The 27,870-nt window shown below is 39.4% G+C and overlaps 1 protein-coding gene across 2 annotated transcripts in view; it reads left to right on the top strand.

Moving 5' to 3' along the window:
* The window catches only part of gabrg1 (gamma-aminobutyric acid type A receptor subunit gamma1), a 53,610-nt gene that overhangs the window by 11,140 nt on the left and 14,600 nt on the right, over positions 1-27,870 (top strand). For both annotated transcript variants that reach the window (XM_044166887.1, XM_044166886.1), the window contains exons 2-3: positions 2,964-3,124; positions 4,801-4,868. In XM_044166887.1, coding sequence (XP_044022822.1) covers positions 2,964-3,124; positions 4,801-4,868 — 229 coding nt within the window. The remainder of the gene's footprint in view (positions 1-2,963; positions 3,125-4,800; positions 4,869-27,870) is intronic.

Genomic DNA, 27,870 nt, shown 5'->3' with positions numbered 1-27,870 from the left:
CCTTTGTTTTGTTGGCAGTTCGTCATTGTCCCTGTATCAAGCATCCCAACATCTGTTTCCTGTTAAGTTTTGTTGGATTTATTCTTTGTCTCCCTTGGACTATGTCTGGATTCTGGACTTTCTACTTTCCCTGCTCCCTGTTGGATTTGTTTTGTCTTGTTAGACTTATTCCCGGATTTCGACGACTGCCTGCCTATAACTCGTGGTCGTAAGTTTTTCTTTACCATTAAAATCTATTGGACTGCACCTGCCCAGTGTCTGCATTTGAGTCCAATCCCTGGTTTCTCCTGCTAGCTGCTTGACACTTAAATGCAAGAGATTGGGGGTGCTGTTTTACTTATTGCATTTGAATATTGTCCACTATACAGCGGGTTACAACTCTGAATATTAAATGTCAAACAGCTTTTCCATTTTCATTTTAATAGTCATAGAACACCCATACAAACACCCATACAAATATATGAAAATTGGATTATTTTATTTTCATTTTTACTCAAAACACATTATAATGGTATTGTGGAATTACATTTTAATTTTTAAGCTTAAATTATCATTTGAATATAGTCCAATATATGCTTCCAAACAGACCAACACTACCATCTTTAAGTTCCACTGCTAGTGGTGGCGAAAAGAAAAAGATTATTCTAAATGTGTGGCAACAAAATCACAGAAAATTTTGCTTTGTTTTATTTATGATTCAAGTTCAGCAGACATGATTCAGATGAACGTAGTTCCATAGTGAAGTCTTGTACAGTATTATTTCTGTTTTCAGGTGATAGCACAACAGCCTGTGCTGAACTCCAAGTGGCACACCTTGGCACAGCATCCCTGAAGTGTCCAGTCCAACCAGGTTGTGGTCTGATCTACCCAAGGGGGGGGAGGGGGAAGAGCTGTATGTATCCTTAACATTAGCATACAGCAGGTCTAGTGTCCTCTCCTCTCTAGTAGGAAAACTCACATACTGGGTGAAATTAGTCAGTGTTGTTGAAACACTGACATGGTTGAAGTCACCCGAGATTAATATGAGTGCACTCGGGTGTTGAGTGGGGGATGTAAACAGCCACAACAATGGCATGTGAAAATTCACGTGGCAGATAATATGGCCAGAGTCCCACAGCTAACAGTTCAATGTCCGGGCTACAGATACTCTACTTGATAGTAAGGTGACCAGGGTTACACCATCTGTTGTTGACCAGAACAGCAAGCCCGCCGCCTTTCTGCTTACCGCTCCCGGTGTGATCCCTGTCAGCCCGAACAGTCTGAAAGCCGTCAATGGAAACGTTATGATCCGGGATATCCTAGTGTAGCCATATCTCTGAGAAGCACATCAAACTATACTCACGGAACTCCGTCTGAATCCGGGCTAACGCCGTTAGCTCGTCCATTTTATTCACCAGTAATCTCACATTGCCCATGACGAGAGAAGGCAGATACGGCTTAAATCTCTTGTTTCTAAGTCTCTTTTGTCTGGACCCCTCTCTCTTCCCTCGCTGCTTCGTTCCACCTCTGCATCCTCGGTGTGTCCTCCTCCAGATCTCAGTGGGGACATTGGTTGTCCTGGGCGCCATGCCGCTCAGCTTCAGCGTGATCAGCTGTTCCCTGATGTAAACAATGCGGCCAAACAGCTGTTCTGCAGCAGTGCCCTGACTGAGTAGCAGGAGAAGAAGTTTCATGGCGAAAAAAAATACCAAAACACTCTCTACTCTCGTAAAGAGCGTAGTTTAAATTACACTTACACAAAAATTACTCAAGTTTTATAAGAAAAAGGAAAGCTAAAAGTTGGAAAAAGTAAGACGACAAGACCAAGCAACGGCAACAGGCAACATGCATGTTGGCGCATGCGCAAAAAGCAAGGGATGATACTGTAGCTGTATTTGCATCTTAACCCCGAGGAGCTCATTTCTTTACTGTCTTATGTGATTTATGTTCTATTCAAGCATCTATTATTTTCTTATATTTTTGTTGAAATATTAATATGAACGAAAAATTGTGTTTGTATAAACATACATATATCTTTCCCAAGTCCCAAGTGGCCACAGAGACAGATTACTGATTACTTATTTTTAACAGATGTTTATTTACAATGTGTTTTTAAATAGATGGAGATGACAATTGACTTCAGGGTGGGCAAAGGCCCAAATAACAAACAATTCTTATTAGGAAGGTATGACAAACATGGTCTAAGAAAACAAATTACAATAACGTACCTCCCTAACTAAAATAAACAGGAGAAAACAAAATCAACAGAAACAGCAGCCCACCCCTACAAACTCCTGGAAAACAAAAAGCCATCAGCATGGCAGAGATCCTACAACTACACTGCACCCAGTTGCAGCAGAGACAAGTGTGGCCAGTTGAGAGGAGAGGGAGAGGAGTTCTGCCCCACGCAGCACCGCTGCTGTCTTGGTTCCTTATAGAGTTGATTGGCACCAGGAAGGAGCTAATCACCTGCAGGTGCCGCTGGACCAATCACCTCTGCAGGCTGGTACAAACCTATTTGCATACATTCCCACTCATACACCTGTCACACATCATGCCATAATATTGTCACTAATGAAAGAGACATACAACAACAAAATACGACCATGGTTGTAACACCCTCGCTGACTAGAAGGGAATCTGTGGCTGAGTAAGTTAGGCTATTACTATATGTCTAAGAGGTGCTCTCCTGCAGATGTGGGTGTTTCCTAAATGTAGGTGCTGGAACTGTGAGGCTGTTGACTTCAGTGACAAATCACAGTATACTGGAATGTTCACCCAGTGCTGTAGTCAATACTGTAGCCTTAAGTGCTGTTTAAGAGGTTTTTCCAACCTAAATGGAATAAATGTGGGTTTAACACCAATCCATACCTACATCAACAATCTTAATATATATTTTCTGGCATTCACAAACACCCATTGAGTTATATGTAAATACTGTATATCTTCGTTTCTTACAATGCTTCTCCCTTTCTACTTCACAGTGCAGCATTTGGGCCCAGTAAACAGGAAGAAGAGGACTATGAAGATGTTCCCATAAATAAGACCTGGGTCTTATCACCGAAGGTCTATGAAAGTGATGTGACTTTGATCCTAAATAAACTGCTGCAGGGCTACGACAACAAACTGCGGCCTGACATCGGAGGCAAGTTAGGTTAATCTTCTGGAAATGTGCTTTGTTACCACAAAAGACTTGGCTTACAGTGATGAGGGGGAGTTCAAAAGAAGTTTGTAAATAGCCTTGTGCAGTAAGGGTTACTACCTTGTCATTCCATGGAACCATTTGTGAAATGACATGTCAACTGCTGCTGCTGTCTGGGGAGAACCTTCTTAAGTATTCAACTTTTTAAAGTGAGGCTGTGCTTTGAAAGAAGAAATAACACATTCTTACTGATACAAATGAAAAATGTAATAAGTGATAAAAATGTGCTGCTAGGCCTTACTTGGTCTGGTATGGCAGGTAGTAGTAGACCACTCAGCAGTAATGGCTACTGTTCATCAAACGTTACTTAGGTTGTTTTAAGGATTTAAGAATGTGCATAATGTGCTAAAATAGCCATTCAAGGTGTTCACTTGAGAGCCACAATATACAGTACTTGGTCTGTTATATCTGTCATTGACATTTCAAAAATTATACAACAAATCTGTCAATAAAATAGTGCTTTTGTGTTTCTGTGCATGTGTATATAATTGTAAGTTTATTTAGTTATTTCACAGTTTTACATTGTCTCCATCAGGAAATATATTTTGCTAAGTTGTCATGAAACTGTAGATGTTCCAACTTTCAATGATTCCGAGCACCTGTAGGACCTCTTGTCCATGTTGCCTTAGAAGTTAGTTTGTTAGGTTAGTCATGTTTCAGTTACTGAAACATGTCAATTGCTAGCACGTCTTAGAAAACAGCATCTACACAGTGTCTAGGCTATTGTAAATATGTTCATGCAGATTGAGTGTGTACGGCTAGACTGTAGCAGAGCAGAATGATGATTCATTGAGTTGTGTAAGAGTACATGTCGTGTTTTGTTGTGTAAAAAGGGGTCAGATAGGTCAAAAGTTGCTGGAATGATGCTGTCTTCCCAGAATTCTGTAGTGTTAGTACAAAGAGGGCTGAGTCTTAGATATTGTGTTCCTATACTGCTATCTACTTTATATATATGCTTCTAAAGTACTAATAAATAAAACAAACATTTGCTTACACAAAAAAGGGGCATTATTGACATTACTGTTTCACCAACCTGTTAATTAATGTAATGCAGTGTATTTTTGTGCGTTCTGGCATTTTTGCACAATTTGAAAGGTCCAGTTCCTTATGCACTGCAGTCCTTGTGCTACTTCCCTGATAAATGCTGATTGTCTGCAACAAATTCCACCCCTCACTGCACAATATCCCTACCAACTTGTAGAAGTTGCTAAGAACCCTCACCCTGTCCACAGACAAACTGTCCTGCTACTAAGAGTTTTACTCTAAAGATTCATCTTTTTAAGGGGGTGGCCCCAGAGATTAGACACAAAATAGATAAAGTGACATCACTTTACCAATGTAAAGTGGTAAAGTGATTATCTTGAATTAACTTGAATTGCCAACAATGAGGAAAATTCTGGATTGTGTGTGTATCCATCTAATCATCTAACCCCACTGTTTTGATTATTTAGGCAAAAACGGGGACCTACAGTAATACAATAGGGATAGATGCTGTTCTTTGTTGTTGCTCACTTTGTGATTTAGGTTGATAGGCAGCTTGTTTTTTGGACATCAGCTAACAAACATACAAAAATGTATGCTGTCTATGTCAGTGCGGTATGTCTTCTGTTATGTTTCAGTAAGGCCGACAGTGATTGAAACAGCCGTGTATGTCAACAGCATTGGACCAGTGGACCCCATCAACATGGTGAGACTGCTTCTTCTGATTTCCTTTGCTTTTTCTCTGCTGATATAATGTACAATGGATGGATAAATGCCCTTACTAATGTTAAATAACCAGCATGTGCAAGCTACAATGAAATTGTGTTTTTTGAAATATCGTTTGTGTTTTGAGAGTTTTAGGAAGTCATTAGGATGAAATTTGTTTGTGCCTAGCTCCATAAAGCAACTAACAAATAGTAAAGAATAGAATACTATATAATAAAATAAACCAAATAAAATGAAATATTTTACAAGAAACAATAAAACAATATATCTGTACATTTCATAAAGCATTGCTGAAAATGCTGAATTCTGACATGAATATGTCTGAAAAATCTCAAAGCTCAAATGCATTCCACTAGACTGCTCAAAAACCTGGAAGTTGAAATGTAAAACTGGCAGAATTGGGAGTTGGAAAAATTAAGTTGAAAAGCTGAATAGAAACATAAATGACATTTAAGGACAAGACATTTTTACATTTGAATTGTTTCTGTAGCTGCATGTATGTAAGTATTAGTCGACCAAAAAACATACAGAAGAACAGTACATTGCAAAGCATTGCTTTAAATGGAGAAATGTGAAATTAATTGCCAGAATTGGAATCTGAACTGCACTACCTAAAGAAGCTAAGAGCTTAAATACACTGCTAGAAAAGCTGGAAACTAAACTGTCAATATTGTCAATGTTCACTTCTATAAATTCTTGAAAAAAAGCACAATATTTTAAGTATAAATGGTAGAAAAATGTTGAAGCATACATGTCCTTAAATAGCATGTTTAACATTTTAATGGTTTCTGTAGCTAAAATATGCAGACGTAGTAGTCGACCGACGAACACACAGAAGAAGAATGCATTACCTAAAACAGCTTAGAGCTGAAATACATTGCCGTGTGTAAGACCCCACAACAGAATTAAAAGGAAGATTAAAAGTCCCCACAAAGATAGAAAAAACAGTGTGTGTGTGTGTGTGTGTGTTAGCTTATTATTGTATGTATGTGTCAGTATTTGTGTTTCTATGTGTGTGAGACAAAGATAAAGTTACATTATGAATTAAGAAATAGGATTTGAGGATTTATCCCATTATAACAACGCTGAAAAAAAGCTCTTTTTAAAAGTATAAAAGGTAGTAAATAACTGAATCATAGCACACATCCTTAAAGAGTCGGACACTTTGATATTTGAATGATTTCTGTAGTTAAATTAATGCAGGAGTAGTAGAAATGGAGTTTGTTGAAGAAGGGAGAGAGACAGACAGGAAGAGTGGGCGAGTAGAGATGGATAGACAGACAGAAAGACAGATTGACAGAGAGACAGCAGGAAGAGTGGGAGAGTATAGATGGACAGAAAGAAAGAGAGAGACAGAAAGAGGTAGATTTGAATTTGAAGCTAAGAACTGAAATACATTGCTGGAAAAGCTGGAAGCTAAACTGTCATTGTCACTGTTTTTCACTTCTATAAGTGGTATAAAAAACGTTGAATAGATGCATATGTGTCCTCAAAGAGCAAGTTTTAACATTTGAATGGTTTCTGTAGCTTAAAATATGCAAAACTTGTAGTGCACCGAAAAACACACAGAAGAAGAAAACATTACTTAAAGAAGCTAAGAGCTGAAATACATTGCCAGACAAGCTGGGTGTTACTGTAATATTGCCAATGGTTTTCACTTCTATTGTAATAAATTGTTGAGTCCCCATAAAGATGGCAAAACCAGTTGTGTGTGGAAGTTCCCACAAATGTAGAAAAAACAATGCGTGTGTTAGTTTATTAATGTGGGTCTGTGTTTGTGTTTCTAAATGTGTGTATGAGACAGAGGTAGAGTTGAATTGTGAATTAAGGATTAGGAAGATTTCTCCCATTTTAAAAATCTTTTTGAAAAAACATGGTTAGCTCTCTGTGCAGTCCCGAGTGTCTCCACTGTGAAGTGGGGGGATCACAGTGGAGGAAGACCTGAAGGAAGAAGTTGATGTAAATGACAATGTTATACTCCTAGCCGTAATGTTAAAGTCAAGAGCAACAAAAATGTCAGAAACTGTTGGATTACTACAAAGTGAAAACATGAATGAACACACAATTAAAGCAAAACATTAAAAAGCACAAAACCCCCAATACCTTATGCTCTGTTGTAGAGTAACATCAGCACTGGCAGGGGTAAAACATGTCTCTGTAGGGTCCAGCAGTGATGGTTCACTGTTGATTTACAATTAAACTGTGGCAGCATGATATCTTGGTTGTTATGAGCCAGAGTCTCAGAGCCAGAAAAAAGGTGGCAGGAGTTATCTCATCCCCTACTTTGAAGAATGACTGGGACTAGCAGGATGTAGAATGTGTGTCTGTGTGGTCCAGCAGTGATGGGTTCACTGTAGATTGACAGTTAAGATGGTGCTGGTGTTGTTATGAGCTGGTCCTCACAGTGCTGGAAGAGGTGAGGCCCAAGCTGGCAGGTGTCCTTACAAAGGACACAGGAGAACTGTGTCTCCCATCCAGGGGAAAGTAAATTAAAAAGTACAAATTTACATAAGTTATAGTCTCTGGCAAGGCCACCCACCCTGCTAGAGTGTTAAATGGGAAACTGGGTGGGATGGAAATGTGGGGATTCAACTGGTAGCCTCAGAGAGACTGAGGCAGCCTGGCAGGGTGCTGAAGCCTGGCTGCACGGAGAATACCCCTACTGGATAATTATGGACCACTGTATTTGTAATTTAAATCTTTGTACATAAGTGGTCTGTCATGATCTCTAGATCGTTCTTAGTAAACACAGTCATCATGATACTCCTTTTGATTTTATCGTTGCACATATTAATAATTTAGTCGTTTAAATCAAACTGTTATTAATACATGTTTCACTCACTTCTGTTCTTCTCAATTTGTCTATGGTCCATTGTGGTATGCTTTATTAAAACAAACTGTTATGCTGTTCTTTTTTACTAATTGTAATTGTAATAAACTGTTTTCTTAATCTTTGCACTGAAAATATTTGTTTAATTTTAATCACAAGTCCTTTGCATTTTTCTTCATATTTAAAACTCAACTGACTTCTTTATGAGCTGTTGGAGGACATACAGTATACAGGATTGTGATAACTGTAATAGGTTTTCATGACCCCAGAGTGGAGACGATGATGTGGCTAAGAAATTAAAATGAGGTCCAGCAGTGTGTTATCTGTGGTTGCAGCAGTAATGAGTTGTACATATCCCCTAGCCAATACTAAAACAGCTCCAGTATTGGATAAGATATTCTCTTTGAAATCGCCACAGACAATGATAGGGTGACCGTCCATGATCTCCAATGAGTCCAAAAGGCTTCCCAGGATTGACAGGAATGATGTTACACTGTAGTCTGGAGATCTGTACACAGCTGTAATCAATGCACTCACTGGGGCTAGGCCAAAAGCTTAAGGTCAGTTACATTATGTACATACTGTTTTTCATGGACTTAAATGTGGTTTTTCACACAAACAGCAACTCCACCACCACCTCTGTTGGCCATTTGTGGAAAATTTGTGCAGGACAGGTGTCTCTTGCATTTGAACATATTGTAGCCCTCTAAATAGACTCTGTGCAACAAAGGAGCCTTCTAGGTACGTTTCTGTAAGACACAAAACATCTGAGAGACACAGTTCATGGTGGCTTGATGTCATTGACTTGAGATGGAAATCCTTTCATGTTATGGTGAACAATGGTCAGAGTGTCATGTCTGTTCAATGTTTGTTTGAGATCATGTCGTCCAAGCTTACTTGTCTTATGGTCTCTAGAGCTGCAGTGATTTCTGGGTTGGCATATATTTTACTCTCATCCATATCCAGCAGATGCAGTCCACTGAGAGAGATCACTCTGCTAATAGCTACATAAGCCATGCCAGGTTCAAAAATCTGTTTTAGTGAGACTATAGCAGAAGTCCTTGTCCTACCTTGAACCCTATGTATTTTAGAAGCAAAGGCAAGCTTAATAAGAAACTGTCTACTGACACTCCTTTCTGTTTCAGATTCTCCTTAGCTCTCTCTATGTACACTAGATTGTCAGGCCCTCCTGTTGCTCTATTACGGTAATTCTTTCCTTCATCATCCATCTTGAGCCCAAGCATAGTGACATGTACATAACCATTTTGTTCAGAGGTTAGTACCCTGACTAGTGTAGAGAATGATCCATTCACTAATCCTTGAGGCACGTCTGTGTTTCTGGTGAGCATGACACAAGCACCCTCAGCAACATTTAGTGTATCTGGTAAGTGATTTCTGCCTCCTTTTTAAATGGTGTGGCTTGTTGAGCCATTCTGCCAGTGTGTGGGTCCTTTTTATAGTCATCTGCATTAATGATGTTGACATGAGAATGTAACAGAGATAATGTTGCAGAGTTGTGTGAATCAACTTGATTATTAGTTCCGAAAATGTGCAGGACATCAGTTGGACAAAGTACTAGTTCAGTGGTGGCTTGTGACAGCAAAGCTCTGTCTGCTTTAGACAACTCATCTGACTTTTCCTTTACACGGATCCGGTTCAACATCACTGCAAAGGCAATATCAGCCTTCTGACAGACAATCTCAGTCAGAGTGATCATTTGAAAGTGTTCCTGCCATAGGTCAATCTCACATGGGTCATACACACAGATTGCCTGTCACACTGGTGGTAGCTGGTGTCTCCAACAGCTATTACTGACATTCTTCCAAAGGGCCTGGCCTCCTCTTAGATGCCTCTGAATAGATGCATTTGATAAGATGTGACTTTCCTGTTCCAGCACCACCGTGAAAAGAAAAATGGATCTGGATTCAATCCACAGATGCACTTCATGCACCAGTCTCTATCTGCATAGAATACACAAGCTTGTTTCTGGTTCAGATTCTGATACATTTGGTGTAACAGTGCGTAACCATTCATCAATCACACCTCTGTTGTTTTTTTCATATTTTTCATTTGACAATGTGTTGGACATATTCAGGATGGTGAGAGCCTGATAGTTGAACCCAGCCACCATTGTAGAATGATTCATACATGGGTCTTTTCAGTCCCTGGTCTGATCGGTGAGGGAGGTACAGTTTCAGTAAGAGGCTTAAAACTGCTCAGGCTATTTCTCCTGTGATGTGCAGTGAAATCTGATGACAGCAGGCTTATCAGTGTTTCTCCTTTAAACAAATCCCATTTCATTCAGCAGGGGCAAAACATTTTGACCTTTTCTCTGTTGGCCATAGACAATTCTGCAAGTAGAGGCAATATCAGCCAAGCACATCTTCTCAAATTCTGGTGTTTCAGGTCTGGCTTTGTATTTGTCTGTCAAAGATGTCATCCACACATTTACAATTTTTGATGTTGTGTTTTCCAGGTATGACATGGGGCAACTCATTTTCACATTGAATGTGTTTGTTTATGCAGCGCCTGCACAAGTTTAGACCAGGTAACAGTCTGAAACAGCTGATGACCTCTGTAACACAATGGTAACACAAGTTTTACTCTCATGACTTGAGACTCACTTCTCAGTCTGGGTAGAGCATTTACTGTATCCTGTAATTGAGCTGGGATACATATAACATTTCCTTTTACAGCTCTCTGTTGGCCTTTGGGAAGAGGAATTAATTTGGCAAATGTAATGCACTTAGCTATGCAATGTCTCTCCAATATGTTGAGATCAGACAGTTCAGACGGAATGTCGGCAATCTTCAAGTTCTAGCTACAGCGAGGATTGGCATGGCTCCATTTTTAAGACGTCAGACAAATTGCACTACTGTTCATTTCTGCTTTTATCATTACAGTCATGAACATACTTTTCTGGCATGCTGCAACCACATCTGTTTTTTTGACATACTTTGACCTTGTGCATGGTTGTACTTGATTTGCAAATGAGGCCTTATGACACACAGTGCACACATAAGTGGGGCCAGCCTTTATTTGTGATCTGAAAACAGATATGGCTTCTTTTCTTTCTATCCATCTGTATTTCCTTTTTATTTTTGTTGCACATCTCATGTTTTGCATACTCCTGCAATATTGCAATGCAATATTGTTCTTGAGTAACAGATTAATAGGAGTGACTGTTTGCTGATGTGCTGCGGTAAGCGTATTGTCTCATTTCCGGTTGCAGGTGCTTGTGTGTTACTGGTAGCGTATTTTTGTTGTTCTAAGTTATCCCAGTAAATTTGGTTAGAGTCTTCATTACAGCGGCTAATTATCTGCTATGCATTTAAACGTACACTTGTTCTGCTCAAGCTAGCAACCGTTCTTAGCTTATCAGCTAGCGATGGCTTCTCCCTCTCCTACTCTTTCTTGCTCGGTGTGTCAAATGTTCAGCTATTCCTCTGCCTCCTTTAGTGATATTGGTACATGTAATAAATGTAGTTTATTCATAGCGTTGGAGACGAGGCTTAGTGAATTGGAAACGCGGTGAGATGATAGTGGTTTGTTGATTGAAGTTATTGATTATTAATCAGTGCTTAAGTTTAATAAATTCTATTGTACTTTTAAAGAGCAATTGCCGGTTGTTATTTTGTGTATGTGCTGCAATAACAGCTGGTTGTGATGGTCAATGCTCCGATTCTCCTTCACTGTCCACCATTATTAATGTAAGATAGTACTTTAAATATCAGCATTTCTAAGTGGACAGCCACCTTTTGAGATTGTTTTTCATGTTTTGTTATTGGTCCCTGATCCCAGGGTGGTGCCCCGTAATTATTAATCCATATTAATAATTTCATTAATATTCATAAATATCTTTGATATTTAGCCAATAACCAAATCTGCCCTACCTGAATCCCAACAAACCTGTTTACGTTTCTAACAAGTTCTCCCCACTCAGCGACACAACCACTGAGAAACCAACTCTCATTATAGGCAGCAGAGGAGTTGAAGGCAGCTTAATCTATTCTTTAACAGATTCAATATACCGGCTTGTGCTCATCCCCCCTCTAACTCAGCTGCTGTCTTCCCTCAGACTTCTCTGAGCTCACTGCTACCCCCTCCTCCATCTTTCTGGGAGAGTCCTACTCTCCCCTCAACTGGCATTCAGGCTAACGGCCCTCTCCAGACTGATGCGATGCAGGTGGATGCCCCCCTCGTGTCCTGGATTGTTGCTGACAAGACCACAGCATGTCCGTCTGCAGCACTGTGTGTCGGACAGCGTGGTCAGCAACACTGGGGCCCCTCAGGGGACTGTCCTGTCTCCCTTCCACCTCACCATCCACACCATAGACTTCAGCTACCACACAGAGTCCTGCCACCTTCAGAAGTTTTCTGCTGTGGTGGGATGTATCAGTGGTGGTGATGAGACTGAGTACAGGGCTGTGGTGGGTAATTTTGTCTCATGGTGTGAGCAGAACCATCTGCAGCTCAATGCGACAAAGTCTAAGGAGCTGGTTGTAGATCTACAAAGGGCCAAGGCACCAGTGACCCCAGTTTCCATCCAGGGGATCAGTGTGAACATTGTCGAGGATTACAAGGGGCGGCTGTGGCTTAGTGGTAGAGCGGGTCGTCCACCAATCGGAAGGTCTGCGGTTTGATCCCGACTTCCCTCAAAGTGGCCATGGGCAAGACACTGAACCCCAAATTGCTCTCGAGGGCTGTGCCTTCGGTGTGTGAATGATTAGTTACTTTGATGAGGGTGAATATGATCTGTAGTTGAAGCACTTTGAGTAGTCAGAAAGACTAGAAAGGCACTATATAAGTACAGTCCATTTACAAAATGCAGTTTGTAAATTAAGGTTGCTATTATTAAGGGAAAACAAAATCCAAGCCTTCATGGCCCTGTGTGAAAAGGTGATCGCCACACCTGTTAAAACATAACTTAACTGTGGTTTATCTGAGTTCAATTTCTCTAGCCACACCCAGGCCTGATTACTGCCACACCTGTTCTCAATCAAGAAATCACTTAAATAGGACCTGCCTGACAAAGTGAAGTAGACCAAAAGATCTTCAAAAGTTAGACATCATGCCGAGATCCAAAGAAATTCAGGAACAAATGAGAAAGAAAGTAATTGAGATCTATAAGTCGTGAAAAGGTTATAAAGCCATTTCTAAAGCTTTGGGACTCCAGTGAACCACAGTGAGAGCCATTATCCACAAATGGCGAAAACATGGAACAGTAGTGAACCTTCCCAGGAGTGGCCGGCCGACCAAAATCACCCCAAGAGCGCAGCGACAACTCATCCAAGAGGTCACAAAAGACCCCACAACAACATCCAAAGAACTGCTGGCCTCACTTGCCTCAGTTAAGGTCAGTGTTCATGACTCCACCATAAGAAAGAGACTGGGCAAAAATGGCCTGCATGGCAGAGTTCCAAGACAAAAACCACTGCTGAGCAAAAAGAACATTAAGGCTCATCTCATTTTTGCCAGAAAACATCTTGATGATCCCCAAGACTTTTGGGAAAATACTCTGACTGACTGATGAGACAAAAGTTGAACTTTTTAGAAGGTGTGTGTCCCATTACATCTGGTGTAAAGGTAACACCGGATTTCAGAAAAAGAACACCATACCAACAGTAAAATATGGTGATGGTAGTGTGATGGTCTGGGGCTGTTTTGCTGCTTCAGGACCTGGAAGACTTGCTGTGATAAATGGAACCATGAATTCTGCTGTCTTCCAAAAACTCCTGAAGGAGAATGTCCAGCTATCTGAAACTGTAATGATGAATCCTCCATGCACGGCAGAGTTAATCTCGGAGTTCTGCAAGGTTTTGTGCTTGGACCAATTCTATTCACCTTTATATATGCTTCCTTTAGGCAATATTATTAGGAAACAATCCAAAAACTTTCATTATGTGGACAATACCCAATTACATCTATCGATAAAGTCAAATGAAACAAATCAATTAGCTAAACTTCAAGCATGCCTTAAGGACATAAAAACCTGGATGACCTGAAATTTTCTGATGTTAAACTCTGACAAAACTGAAGTTATTTTACTTGGCCCCAAACAAGACATTGTCACTGATATCAGCATTAGTGTTTATCAATGGAGCAGATAAGTTTGATTAATGTGACGGGAGCAAAATCAAACTCAATTCACTTAATGGTTCTGGTTCAGTGTGGGTATTAGGGAATATGGCATGAACCTCTTGTCTCACAGATGATACAGAAGTGATGTTAGTGGACGCGCCCTGTAATGTGTTATTAGAGACATCAGTCTTATCGCTGTTGTACTTGGAGCAGTTGAGTTTGACTCACTTTGAGAAGCATCATGTGATGTGACAGAATTCAAGCTTGATGGTTCTGGTTCAGTTTCCATATCAGTGGATACTTCACATACAAAGTCATCAGAGACATCAGTGACATCACTGTTTATCTTAGGACCACTTAGGCTTGACTCATTTTGAGCAGCAGCATCCAGCAGAGTGATTGATATAGCAGCAGTGTGAGTTATAGGCCGACTCTCTGTGCCTGGGATAGCATCATTCAGGTTAGCCGTGTTCACACTTCCACAGGCTTCAACTCATAGTTACAGAAGGACTGTATGCCCAACATCTTGTGATACTTTATAAGCCTGTCAGTCATATCACAGAGATTTGTGAATGCCAGCATGACAGCAGTACCAGGAGTGCGTGAACCCAGGGGTAGGGGCAAACCTTTGGTTGTTCTAGAGTGTGGATCAAAGAAACCATATCTACTGGACTTGGTTCTGAATACTGCAATACATAACTGTGTCATCAACAGTAATGCATACTGCACATACGATAACAAGCAGGTCAGTCCTGCCTCTATGTCCAGAAAGCTATCTACAGCTCCAGGTAAAGGTTCTCCAAATGTGCTATACCTGAAAAGTTGTCATGTCCACATAATGTATATACCTGTATGCAGGTACTTTATCAGGGAGCTCATCTGTAGTCAAATGGTTGATTAGGAACCCTTTTCCTGGCCTCTTCATCATGTTACCTTTATCCAAAACAAGGTCAAGGTCTGCTCTGGTGATTTTTTCATTCTCATGAAGGAATGCAAGAAAGGTTAATGAGCTACATGTACACTGCCAAGATATAAAACACAATATTAATGATGAGATTACTGTTAACGTAGCAGGATCAGAAGATAGATGAAACCTATCTGCTTTTAGTAATCGAAAGCACTTAGAAAGGAAAATTAACTCACAGAAAAGAGTTCAGGTTTATATGTATCAAAACTATTCAATTTATAATTATTTACCAAAGGAACAGACTATTAACAGTGACCAAGTATTTATGATATGTAAATATTTAAATTCCCACCACAGAGCAATATACAATATTTTCCACTAATACTCCCAATACACAACCAGCAATCCAATATCTGCTGTTTGCACTTACCATCAGCTCATCATTCCATCAACCTCTTCAGCCATCAGCCGCCACCACCACCAGCACCTGTCAAGATTAACATCTCAAATCATCTTTTTCAATAAACACCACACCATCTTTACTTCTCTCCTGATTGAAATAACTTAATGCTATTCTAATCGTATTTTCAGTATTTGGGTAAGATTCAGTGAGAACAAACTGAATTCACAGCCACTCCAAATAACTCCACTTCCTCCTTACAGATGTATCTTTTATTTCTGTATATCACGTTAAACAACAACAAAACCACTGGAATGTGTACTAATGTATGACTACTTTAAAAAACAAGTGGATTTAAACACTTAAAAAACAACAAGGGTCAAGGGTTACTTATATGAAAAGAATATAACACTAATAAATAAAGTATATAGTATAGCCAAATATTCTGAATTCTGAATTATCAATACTAATTTCAAGATAATAAAATTAGAAAGGGCTGTAAATGCACAACAAGATAAGTTCAGGTAAACAATGACTCGAATACTATACAATGACTCAAATACAAGAGTATTAATTCACAGTTATACAGATGCTCAGTGGTAGTAATAATCAGGAGATTCAGGTAGATAATCTGGTTCTTGTGAAGTCAGAGAAATATTTTCAGGTGAATATAGAAAATTCTTTTCAGGTGAAAAAAAGGGGAATTAAGATCCCAATAGTGAGGGTACTACCAAGTCCCAGTTTTTTGTGTTTGGAGAAACAAGTTCCCAATAGTGAGGGTACTACCAAGTCCCAGGTTTTTGTGTTTGGGGAAACCAAATGTTCCCATGAGGTGGGTAATACCAATTATCCGAGATTCTTGTTGTGCATTTTATGGTTTTTGTCTCAGGCTACTACCAAGTACCCCGGTTAAGTGTTTTTTGTGATTGGGCTACTACCAAGTACCACCTGTGGCGTGAGTGCAGTGCCAGCAATGTGTAAGTGGGGTGTGAGTGTAGTGCAAGTGTTAGGTGAGAACTGTCAACAGGAACCTGTAGAAAGAAAAAAGAAGAAACAAAGTTTAGCAAAAACTAGTATACCAACTCATTGTTAAACTCTCATCAATATTTTATATATATCATATATTAAAATATTTTGTGAAAAGTGGACATTATATTTTGATCACTTCAGAGATTTGTAAGGGAGGACTTCTCCCTCCTGTAGCCTTTTTGGTGGCATATCAATGCATTTTGATTGTTGTAATGCTTAACATCAATTCTACTAAATGAGTTGTTATTACCAAGACCCAGCTGTGGTTGTGTGGTCCGATCAGGAATACTCACTTCTCATTGCTGGAACAACCAAGGCTATAAAACAAACAAACACAAAAAAAAAAACTTACAAGAAACTGGCATGTCAACTCAAACACTGAATTAAACAAATAACTATCTAAATAGCACAAGACGTTACTATTTACTTCATGAGTCACATTCCATTGTTTTGACTTACACATTCAACTTTTTTTCATCACTTGTCTGAATGTCAAACAAATAAACCACTCACATGTTGGTGAAATGTATCTAGTATGTGGGGCTGTTTTAGAAGTCTTAGTGTTTCACTATCACTTCAGTAAGTGTTAATAAGAAATCTCTGTATTCACTGACTTTCCAGTCACCACGGTGTCATCAACACTGATAAATAAATCACATAAACACAAAATAAAATATAGCCACAGGCTGCAGTGGGCGGGTTCAAGCCTTTTTTTGCTCAATGGAAGGAAGCAGCTTGGCCAAAATTGCTCCGTTTCAATTACTGCACACTCAAAGTTACCGCCAGTTGTCCCCCCTTCGTCGGATTTGAATGAAATATGGTGTGTACATTCAGGAGATAGTGCTGGATGTATCCAGTGAGTTTAATCAGGACTGGTCAAAGACATCTTGAGTTATGACAAAATATGTGATAGGCCACTCCCACTTGCATCAAATATGAAACTACAGACTTTGGTTAATACTTGCCCTCAGAGCATGAATTGGTGAAATTCTGTCCACCGGGTTTTGAGGTACAGCTTTTTGGCATTTGTGGCGCCCCTTATGGATCAAGCTCAAAATGCTTTAGCACATCTATTCCCAAACACGGACTGAAGATTTCTCCCAAAACTTGTGATGATTGGACAAATTGTTAATGAATCATGGCCAATTTCCTTCTAAGCCCCGACCTTTGCGAAGATATTTTGGTTGATGGCGGTCATGTTTTTTTCGACTGATCTTGCTCATTTATTATAGAAATGTGTATCTCAGTCCCACAATGCTGATAGAGTCAAAATTCAAAAAGTTCTATTCATTTTACTGTTTTTCACATTATGCAAATTAGCAAAAACATCCATCATGGCGGACTTTAATGGTCCCAGAGGTTTTTTTGTAGCACACATTGAGATGGATATATTATATATCCATAATATTATATATTATTATGTGGATATAACCTGTGAGTTTTGTAATAATTTGACCAACGGATGTTGACTTTGGTCTATTTATGTGGTGAGCCACGCCCCTTTTGAAGTTCATTGATCAATATCTTGAAAACCAAATAAGATATCAACAAGCCTTATGCAACTTTTGATAAGCTTGGTCCAATGATAATCCACCGGAAACTTGGTAGCAATCAGACCTACGGTTTAGGAGATGTGTTTATCAAAAAATTCTAAATGGCGGAAAATCTAGTTAGACAGACTTTAGTGGTCCAAGAAACTTTTTTGTACAGTACATTGAGCTGGACTTCAATCTGACTTACAGTATGACAGGCGTGGTCTTTCAAAATTTTAACTTTTTTGGCTGTTAATTATAGCACCACTGTCAGTGGATGGAATCTTTTCTGGTGAAGCACTTCCATATCATCTCCAGTTATGGTGTCAAATTTCATGTCTAGCTTGTTTCAGCTCACAGCAAATTGAGGAAAGGCATAAAATACAGATAACGATGAAGAGACCACTTGCATTTTTTGGAGTATCAAAATTCTTTCAATAACAATGTGGGAGTTACTGGCAAATCGCGTTTACCATGATTATAGCGCCACCTGCTGGTTGACGTGTAATTTTTGTTGTCTGAGGTGTGTGCATGGGTCTATACTCAAATTTACTTGCATAACTCATACAGGGTAGGCTGCAAACCCACTTTTACCAACGGAAAAATAATAATAATAAAAACTTGAACTGCGAGCAGTTATGAACGGCGTCCAAGCCTCAGGTGCAAGTCGCACCCAGCGCCCCATGGAAGTGATGCAAGTCGAACCTGCAGGCCCACAGGCACGATGCAAGTCACAGGTGTAGAGCAGCAAAGAGATTGGAAAACATTCAGTTCAAAAACAGTAGTTTGGAAAAATAATTTTATCATATTTCCTGTTTTTGCAACAAGAGCGCCACCTAGTGGCCGATTGCCACCAAATTTTGCACTGAGCGGTGGGGCATGGAAAATTACTGGCCCAAGTTTCGTGTTATTTGGACAATTCTGTGTGGAAATATGACATCACTTCCTGTTTTGACTGCAACCCACAGGAAGTTTTTGCTTTATAACTTGTATAACTGCCTAGGAGGAGTTTGAAAAAGTATGTTTGCATATTTCATTATTTTGCAATAAAAGCGGCATCTTGTGGCCGATTTGTGCCAAATTTTGCACAGAGCCTCGGTAGGCCATGAGAAACTACTGAGCCGTGTTAATCGGACAGACCTATGTGGAGAGACAGATATAAATTGATTTTTTCATATTTTGAAAAATACAGAGTGACAGATTTCTGAATTGACCATAGGTTGCAATGAAGTAAACTTTTGATACACATCAGTGGATAAGCTATATAGGGTTCCCAGCACTGCTGGTAGTGGGCACTACAATGCGTTGGGCCTTTGATGCGTTGACCCAACACTTAACACCAAAATATACAAACTGAAAATAATATCAACACAGTTAAACAACAACCAGTTTGTAGGAGACAGCTGTTTACAAAAAAATCCTGCTTATTAAGTTTGGATGGAGCTAGGAACGAGTAACGCAGTAATATAATGCATTTGTTTTGGAAATTGTGTAATATTATAACAATTACTCTCTTAAAGTAATTACTATGCAGCAATTGTATGCTGCTGTTTGTAAACACAAATACTAACAAGTAATAAAAAAATCTAAAACATTTAAAAAAATTACTTCCCAACACTTGTAGCACAAAATATTCCCTCCAAAAACAAAAATATAACATTTTGACAGCTCAACCAATAGATTCTATATACAAAAGCATATTGACCAAACAAATGACCAGTCAAATATTTAAGGTCAGTCCTAGTTTGAAGCAGGGTGTTGCTGAAAAGAGAGCATCTGTCCTCAGCGAACCTAACCTGATGTTGTGTTTGTTGATGTTCAAATCTGTGGCTTTGGTTGCCACTTGACTCTACTGTACAGAACCTACACATAGACACAGTAAGTTAAAGATGTTTCAACACTAAACTGACTTTTTTCAATGGACATTACAGGGAATTTAATGATGAAAAAATACCTATAATTCATCTTTTTGAGTCAGTCAGCCAGGTGTGAATCAGTCTTATGCAAATGTTGCTATTCCAAGAAATGCGGTTTGCATGTTTTTCAGACTTTTCTGTCCCCGTCTCTCTGGGGCTGCCTTGAGCTTACAGCCAATTGTGCTCAGTCAATATTTGTGTGCGGCAGAGTCTCAGCATTTCTAGGAAGCCAAGTCAACAAAATCAAAGCTTTGAATGTGCAGTGAGGATGAATCTTGCTATAAAAACATCCCTGATGCTCTGAAAAAATGGATTCAGAACATCTGGTGTAAAAGATGAAAAACTAACTTGAATACAACATGTAACTTGAGGAAAAAACGAGAGATTTGACACTGTGGGTCTGTCTAATTTGATAACCTGCTCTATGAATTGTTGATTCTTACGTGCAACTAGGGCCTTTGTTGCCATCTGATTGAATGCATTCTTCCCATTTGCCCCCTTCAGGTTGATTTTTTTTTTGCAACATTGTCTGATCTCTCATTTTGTACCCCAATGGAACCCAGTGCAGAAATCTGGCAGAGTGGATAACTGAGATAACAGTTAATTTATATTGCAGCAGTTTCTCATAAAACTATTTAAGTTGGATAGTGGTTCATAAGAAATTGTCTGGTATTTGTGTATATGTGAGTGATCATCTACATAAATGTGAGCAGGTGTTAAATAAACACTAAAGAGTGACAACCATTCTCACAAAAATCCTGAAAAGCCAAAATGTAATAGCCCGAGATAATGCCAGAAAAATTTGATACATTAAAGGAAGAGAAGCAAGGGAGGGAAAGAGAGAGAGAGAGAGAGAGAGAGAGAGAGAGAGAGAGAGAGAGATCCCAACAGATGAAGAACTGTTGACAGACACACAGACATTGAGAGCAGGCAGACATGACAACAACAGCTCAAGACATTTAGAGCAACACAGACATTAAGAACGACAGAGCAAGAGGTTGATTGACTCGAAGCTACCAAGAACTCAATATGTTGAGAACAGTTCAAGATGACGGAGAACACAAGAATTTAATTCAATTCAGTGTTATTTATATAGCACTAATTCATAACAGAAGCTATCTCATTGCACTTTTCCTATAGAGCAGGTCTAGACCGTACTCTTTATAATATTATTTAAGCACAATGCAAATACTATTGCATTTTTCTTTTTTGGCATTTGGGGTCCAAGAGACAGGTTGATGGCTTAGATGAATTAATCATTAAGTTTAGTCAGAAGCAGTCTTTTACAGTTGTTTCTAAGGTTCCTGTGTTTGAAGATAAATCGGTACCGGTTGAGGGCAGGACGTGATGAATTTTTTCTCTAATAGTTAAGAACATGACAACTTCTTCTAAGACAGGACATGATTGTGCTGATTCCACAGAGGTGCAGAACTTATATATTACATTTAAAAAATGAGGCCAAAGTGAGTAAAAATGTGACAGAAGCAAAAAACGCTGTTCTAAGCTGTCCACCTCCACCAATGAGCCGCAAGGAAAATTAATATCTTTTGGCATCTCTGATGAGCACTTTTATTGTTCATCCGTGTAGACAGTAAATTGACCATTATAGTCAACTGTGCGACTTGGTGCTTGAGCAGTTAAATGGTATGAAGCTTTGCAGCTGCAAGCAATAAGTGTACCAACATGTTATGTTAGAAATCAGTCATTTGGTGTTACAAATTATCCTGCGGGCCAAGGTCAAAGTCATGGGCTAGTAAAAAAACAGGAAAAAAACAATAACCGGTAGATAATACAAAGTAAGGCTAGAACTGTAGTAAAAAAAAACCTAAACCATTAAATTATAAACTGTTTTATTATTGTTCGTTTAAATTGTTTGTGCTTCATGAATTAATGTTTCCCATAACTAATGTGCCACTAGAACTGTTTAAATAAAACTTAAACTGAGAAAAAGATGTGCTTTTTGTATCTTATTAATTATTAATGATTAATCGATTATTGATTGTTAACGTGTTCAACTATCAGTTAAGGAAAATACACACAATTTGCAACCCTACATTTAATACACCCTGCTTGATACATGCCATGCCTTTTCCTATTTCCTGTTTCCTGGTTTTTGGAGTATCACGTTTATGTGTTTGAGCGTGTAAAGTTTTGAGAAACCTGGATAAGCCCTTATCCCGTTTATGATAAAACCAAATATGCTAGCTGGAGTACACTGAAAGGAACAGGGATGCTGTTACATGTATACACCTTTTCCCGGTTATTTAGCGCCGCTCACTACCTGCACAGGCGTGGCTTCAGCCAAGTTACTTAACAGAAACAAACAATACCTTCTGGAGTGATGAAGAAACTTAGTTTTGTCCTTTGGTAATGAAAGAGGCTGCGTATCTTCATCCACTGCTCCCCTGTCCTACATAGTGGTAGTGACAGTGACAGGCTGGCACCGGTATGGAGGACATTATTATAAGAGTAGCTAGCTCTTTTCAGGAATAACGTTTGCTCGGTACATAGTGTGTGTGGTTGAGAGAGAGGCGGTGAATGCGCTTAGAGCAGACAGCTGTTGGCGATCGGAGCAGAGAAGAAAGTGTAATGTGTAGTGTATATAAGTGTAGTGTTTAATATTTCACTCTCATCGTTTGTTTTTGTAAACATCACAGGTGCCTGCGCAAATAGAATGCAGTTATCAGTAAACAGATTACTAGTCATTTTGATGTATTCAGGAATACAAATAACCCGATATGTATGTATGTATGTATGTATGTATGTATGTATGTATGTATGTATGTATATATATATATATATATATATATATATATATATATATATATATATATATATATATATATATATATATATATATATATATATATATATATATATATATATATATATATATATATAAATTAATTAATTATAGCAATAATTATATATATATATAATGACCATCATCCAGTGTGGGTCCTTATGCAAGACACTTCACGCTACTGCCTAACTCATGCAATGATGAGTGACAATGAAAGACATCAGACGCCGGCTCAGACGTCACCCAGCCAAACAAGGTCTGTGTCAGGCGCTGGGGAACCAGAGCACCATGATGAAAAATGGGCTACTGGAACAAGACGGAGATGGGCGAGATGCGATAACAAGGCTCTGTTGGAATGCTACTACTCCAGTAACCCTACTCAGAGGGGTTACATGCAAAGGATGTGGGATAAATGGTTACTTCAAAACCCACAATCAAGGCTTACAGCGAAGCAACTAATAGCTCAGTGTTCCAACATCCACAAGCGGCAACTGCTATCACAACTTGAGATTGACGAGATACAACACAAATGCTACGGCAAGGGGGAGCCAGGACAACAGGTCAGAGGGGAGCCAACGGCGGCTCCCCAACCGGAGATTGGGCAATCAACACTGAACGAGGCAGCGACTGACCTAAAAGGTAACATCATGACGAGGATGAATGCAAGGCAACCCCGACGCCAATTACAACGGCAAAGTAAAGTACCATTAGAAAGTGTCCTAGAAGATGTGAATGCAACATTGAGTGCGATCCCTACCACAACCATCACAAAAACCAATGAGCTGACATTTCAGCAGCAGTGATCCTCGAGATGCTTGGCCATAAAAGCAACCATGGGAGCCATGAGAAACAGTACCCAACATGGAAACGAAGGCTGGAGGCTAAAATCAAGGAGGCACGGAGAGAAGTGAGCCATCTGACAGAGGCCGAGAGAGGTGCAATGAAAAAACAAGTACCCAAGAGGTACAACCAGATGCCCATACCTGAAGCACTCGAAACTGCCAAACAAAGGCTCCAAGCCTTGGCCAGCCGCCTAAAGAGGTACACGAGAGATAATGAAGCCAGAAGAATAAACCGGCTGTTCGCAACTCAACCTGCGAAAGTGTACGCTCAATGGCAGGGTAATAACAGCAGAGCAGACCCACCAAGGCTGGAAACTGAACAGTACTGGAAAAGTATATGGGAGAGGGAGGCATTACACAAAAGTGATGCATAGTGGCTGGTGGCTCTGAGAGAGGACCACAGGAACCTCCCTGAACAGAATCCAGTTACCATCACAGTGGCAGACATCCAAGAAAGAGTCTCAGGTATGAAAAACTGGACAGCACCGGGCCCTGACAGCATCCACACCTACTGGCTAAAGAAGCTCACTGCATTCCACGAGCGCCTAGCAGCACAAATGAACCAACTGCTAAGGGATGGGACGCACCCTGAATGGCTTACTGAAGGGCGTACAATCCTGATCCTGAAGGATCCCTCAAAGGGTACAGTCCCATCCAACTATCAGCCAATAATAATAATAATAATTTTTTGCCTGTAGTCTAGTAATAGGAGGTCAAAAGTCATTAAATAATGGTCCGATAATGAAGGATTCTTTGGAAAGACTATTAAATGTTAAATTTACCAGACTTTGAGAATACACATAAAACTTCAATGCCATGTACCAGAACAAGGTTGAGGGTGTGGTTAAAACAGTGAGTGGGTTTATGTACACTCTGACAAAAGCCAATCGAATGTAATAATGAGATAAATGCAGTACTATCATTTTCAACATCCATATGAATATTGAAACCACCTACAATAATTATTTTCTGTTTTAAGGACTAAACTTGATAAAAACTCTGAGAATTCAGATAAAAATTCAGAATAAGGACCAGTAGTACACTATAACAAATAGAATTGGCGTGTTTTCCAGGTTGGGTGTGAAAGACTTTCAAATGAGTTATAATTTAGTTTAGGTTTAGGGCTGATTAATAGGCTTGAGTCAAAGATGGCTGCAACTCCACCTCCGTCGGTGCCTCGAGGAATGTGAGTATTAATATGACTGGGCGGAGCGGATTTATTTAGGCTAACATATTCTTCATGACCCAGCCAGGTTTCAGTAAGACAAAATAAGTCAATATGATACTCTGTCATCTAAAGCTGTACTAGTGAACGATTTAATATCAGAGATCTGATGTTTAAGAGTCCACATTTAATTCTCCTATTTTGTTTTGCTATTTCAGCATTTTTGTTTATATAGCACCTCGCCTTACGACAGTTTAGGTTTTATGTATGCCCCAGGAATACATTTGACTATGGTTGCTGGTGTCCCTAACTTCACGTTTCTCATAATCAGCTGCCAATAATGAGAGTTGGTTTCTCAGCGGGTGGGTCGAGTGGGGAGAACTTGAAACATGAACAGGTTGGTGGTGAACCGTGGGCTTCTGCTTAGGGCTATGCTTAACCACCCAAATAGCCAAGTGGTAACTGAGACACCATGCCAACACTTGAGTCTTGAAAAGGACTTAGACCACTATGGTGATGCTCTACATTAAGCTTTTTTGCAAATGATTCAACTTTCCTAAGCTTGCTATCAGTTAATGGAAAGGTCATTTTTTTGCTCAGATACTGCCCTTGTTGCTCACATTTGTCACACCCATTATAACCATTATGAGGCTTTGTGTTCTTCATGAATGCCCTGGCGGGTGCATCACATATAACCAAGTCTAACTTCAGAAACAGCCTTTTGCCATTTAAATCAAAACCCCTTTCTTATTGCTGTAGCTCAACAACAAAATCTTTCAGAAATTCTTCAGCTGATTTGGGTTTAGTTGATCCATAAAATAATCCAATAATGACTTTCATGGTTCTTTCATTGGAACACTGAGTAAGAGTCCCAAGATAGGCCAAAGTTGAATACAACTGCTTTTAAATAAGGGTAATCCATCCACATTGATCTGCAACTTCAAGGTAAAACCATCTGAAAATGGGTTGATGATCTAAGATAATGTCTTCTTAATGGAAGAAAGGCTAAAATAGTGGTATAGCATGCCAATCTTAGTCTTCAGGATGGTACTTGCATCCTTTGGAAGATCAGGGTGGTAAAATCTCAATAAGTCTAAAAGTAGTTTCCCTAGTTGCTCTTGCTGTAAAAGAAACTAGGGAAATTCCACAATTTAGGGCCCAATTACAGATACTGTCACTGCGGGAACATGGTTCATCCAAGGACTCATCAGAATCCTCATCAGAATCTTCCTCAGACAAGTCCAAGCTAATTCCCCCCCACCCCTGAGGATGATCAAAAATGTTTGTTTCTATATGAATGTCCTCCTGTACCATGAGGGATGAGGGAGGTATTTTAAAGGCGGAGCATACCGGGCCCAGGTGTAGCTCATGCTGCTGATGACCCTCCAACCAGCATCTGCAAAACAGGAAACCACAAAAAAAAAACGCAAGGAAAACAGAGACACCTAGTGCCCAGGTGGAGGGGTCGTCAACCCTCCATAAAAATGGAACCACAGCAGACATTATGACAACGATATGCTGCACAAACATACTATAACGGCAATAATTTTTTACCAGTAATGCAACACTACACTGTACAAATTCTCAGTGGCTCTATTCAATCATACTTAGTTTATATCCATTACCAATTACCTCTTCTGTTTTACAACCATTTTACATACTTCATACCATACACACCAATTCTGACATGAACCCCCTGAATCAGCCAGCCAAACTCCACCCTGCAACCCAGCAACCCTGGCACCTGCAGAAGAACTAAGAGTCCCAGAGGAGAAAGAGACAGGAGACCAGGAAGACTACACAGAACCAGTAAACATCTCAAGAGCAAGGCGCTCATGACAAAGCGTCAGCCACAATATTTTCTGACCCTTTAATGTGGAGAATATCCAAACAGTATGATTGCAGAAACAAAAACCATTGCATCAATCTGTGGTATGGCCAGCACAAGGAATGGCGAAAAGTAATGGGATTATGGTCTATGTAGACCACCAGAGGAACACTAGACTCGACATAAACTTCAAAACGTGGCACAGGGAGAACTGACAAATTGAGAAATGACTGGACTGACCTTTCTGACAGGAGCAGCAAGTGCGACAGACTTGGCATGTGCAACACCAACCCTACCTTTAGCACTGGATTTAACAGGGCATTCAGCTTTCCAATGTCCCCTGCCTCTGCAATAATTACATACTTTTACGTATTTGTATGTCTGTGTGCGACAGAGTTAAAGCTGAATTGTGAATTAAGGATTATGATTTGAAGATTTCTCCCATCATAAATATCTCATTGAATAAAGCTTAATATTTTAAGCATATGTCTTTAAAGAGTAGAACATTTTGATATTTGAATGGTTTCTGTAGCTAAAGGGATGCAGGAGTGTAGATATGGAGTTTGTTGAAGAGGAGACAGACAGACAGAGTGACAGACAGAAAGACAAACAGAGTGAGAGATAGACAAACAGAATGACTGACGGGAAGAGAGACAGACAGAGAGAGACAGACAGAAAGAGGTAGATTTGAATTCTGAATTAAACCTGAATTAGCTCAAGGTTTGAATTTATTAACAGTTAAAAAGGAGTTCTAAACTTCCATAAATAGCTCAACCTCTATCCACCAATCAGAACTCAGGAACAAACTGCTTTGACGTTTAATGAGCTAATCAGCATCACCTGCGTGTAACTGCGGGTAAAGAGAGAGAGAAATCTGTAAAAGTTCCCATCAAAGAAGACACAAAAAAGCTTAAACTGTTGGTGATATTGGTGAAATGACCTCACTGTCAGCACCGGAAGGTATTTCTGAACATGTAGATAATAATAGTAATTTATGTGAATAAGGTTAAAAATGACCAAGGACGAAATTTAAAAAGTGGGAACATTTGTGTTTTTACTCAGGAGTGTCAGAGCCAAATTATCATTACAGTTGAAGGGTTCTCTTGGTGCTTTGAGGCAGACAAGTTAAAAACTGTATGTCATATGACTTAAATAGTTTGTCTATTAATTGATGTATAAATTGTGTATGAAGAGTGAAAATTTTTGACATGAGAGCAAGTTGAATAGAATTTTTAAAGAATATTTTACAGCTGCCCTCTAGCGATGATTTCATCCACTGTAGCTCACCTAATACACACCCATTAAAAAAAGCATAAAACTTAAACTGTGATCATTTAAAAACTGTAAAAGATATCAAAAGCTGAATACAAGTTTAATAGTTGAAAATCTTGTGACCAGTTTAAAGTTTAAATGACATTTGTAGCTGAAAATATGCAGAGTTTGTTAGTTAGTTTTTGAATAACAATAGTGGAAATGCTGAATAAGCATTAATAATAAATGAGAATGAAATGGCAAAATGGACTTTACTTGTCTAGCCCCTTTCTAGTCTTCCGACCACTCAAAGTGCTTCACACACTACATACCGCATTCACACACTGATGGCAGAACTGCTCATCAGTACAAAGAACAAATCATTCACAAGGAACAGC

This window comes from Siniperca chuatsi, linkage group LG15 (assembly GCF_020085105.1).
Source record: "Siniperca chuatsi isolate FFG_IHB_CAS linkage group LG15, ASM2008510v1, whole genome shotgun sequence".
Classification (NCBI taxonomy): domain Eukaryota; kingdom Metazoa; phylum Chordata; class Actinopteri; order Centrarchiformes; family Sinipercidae; genus Siniperca; species Siniperca chuatsi.
This window is presented reverse-complemented; position numbering and strand designations above follow the sequence as displayed.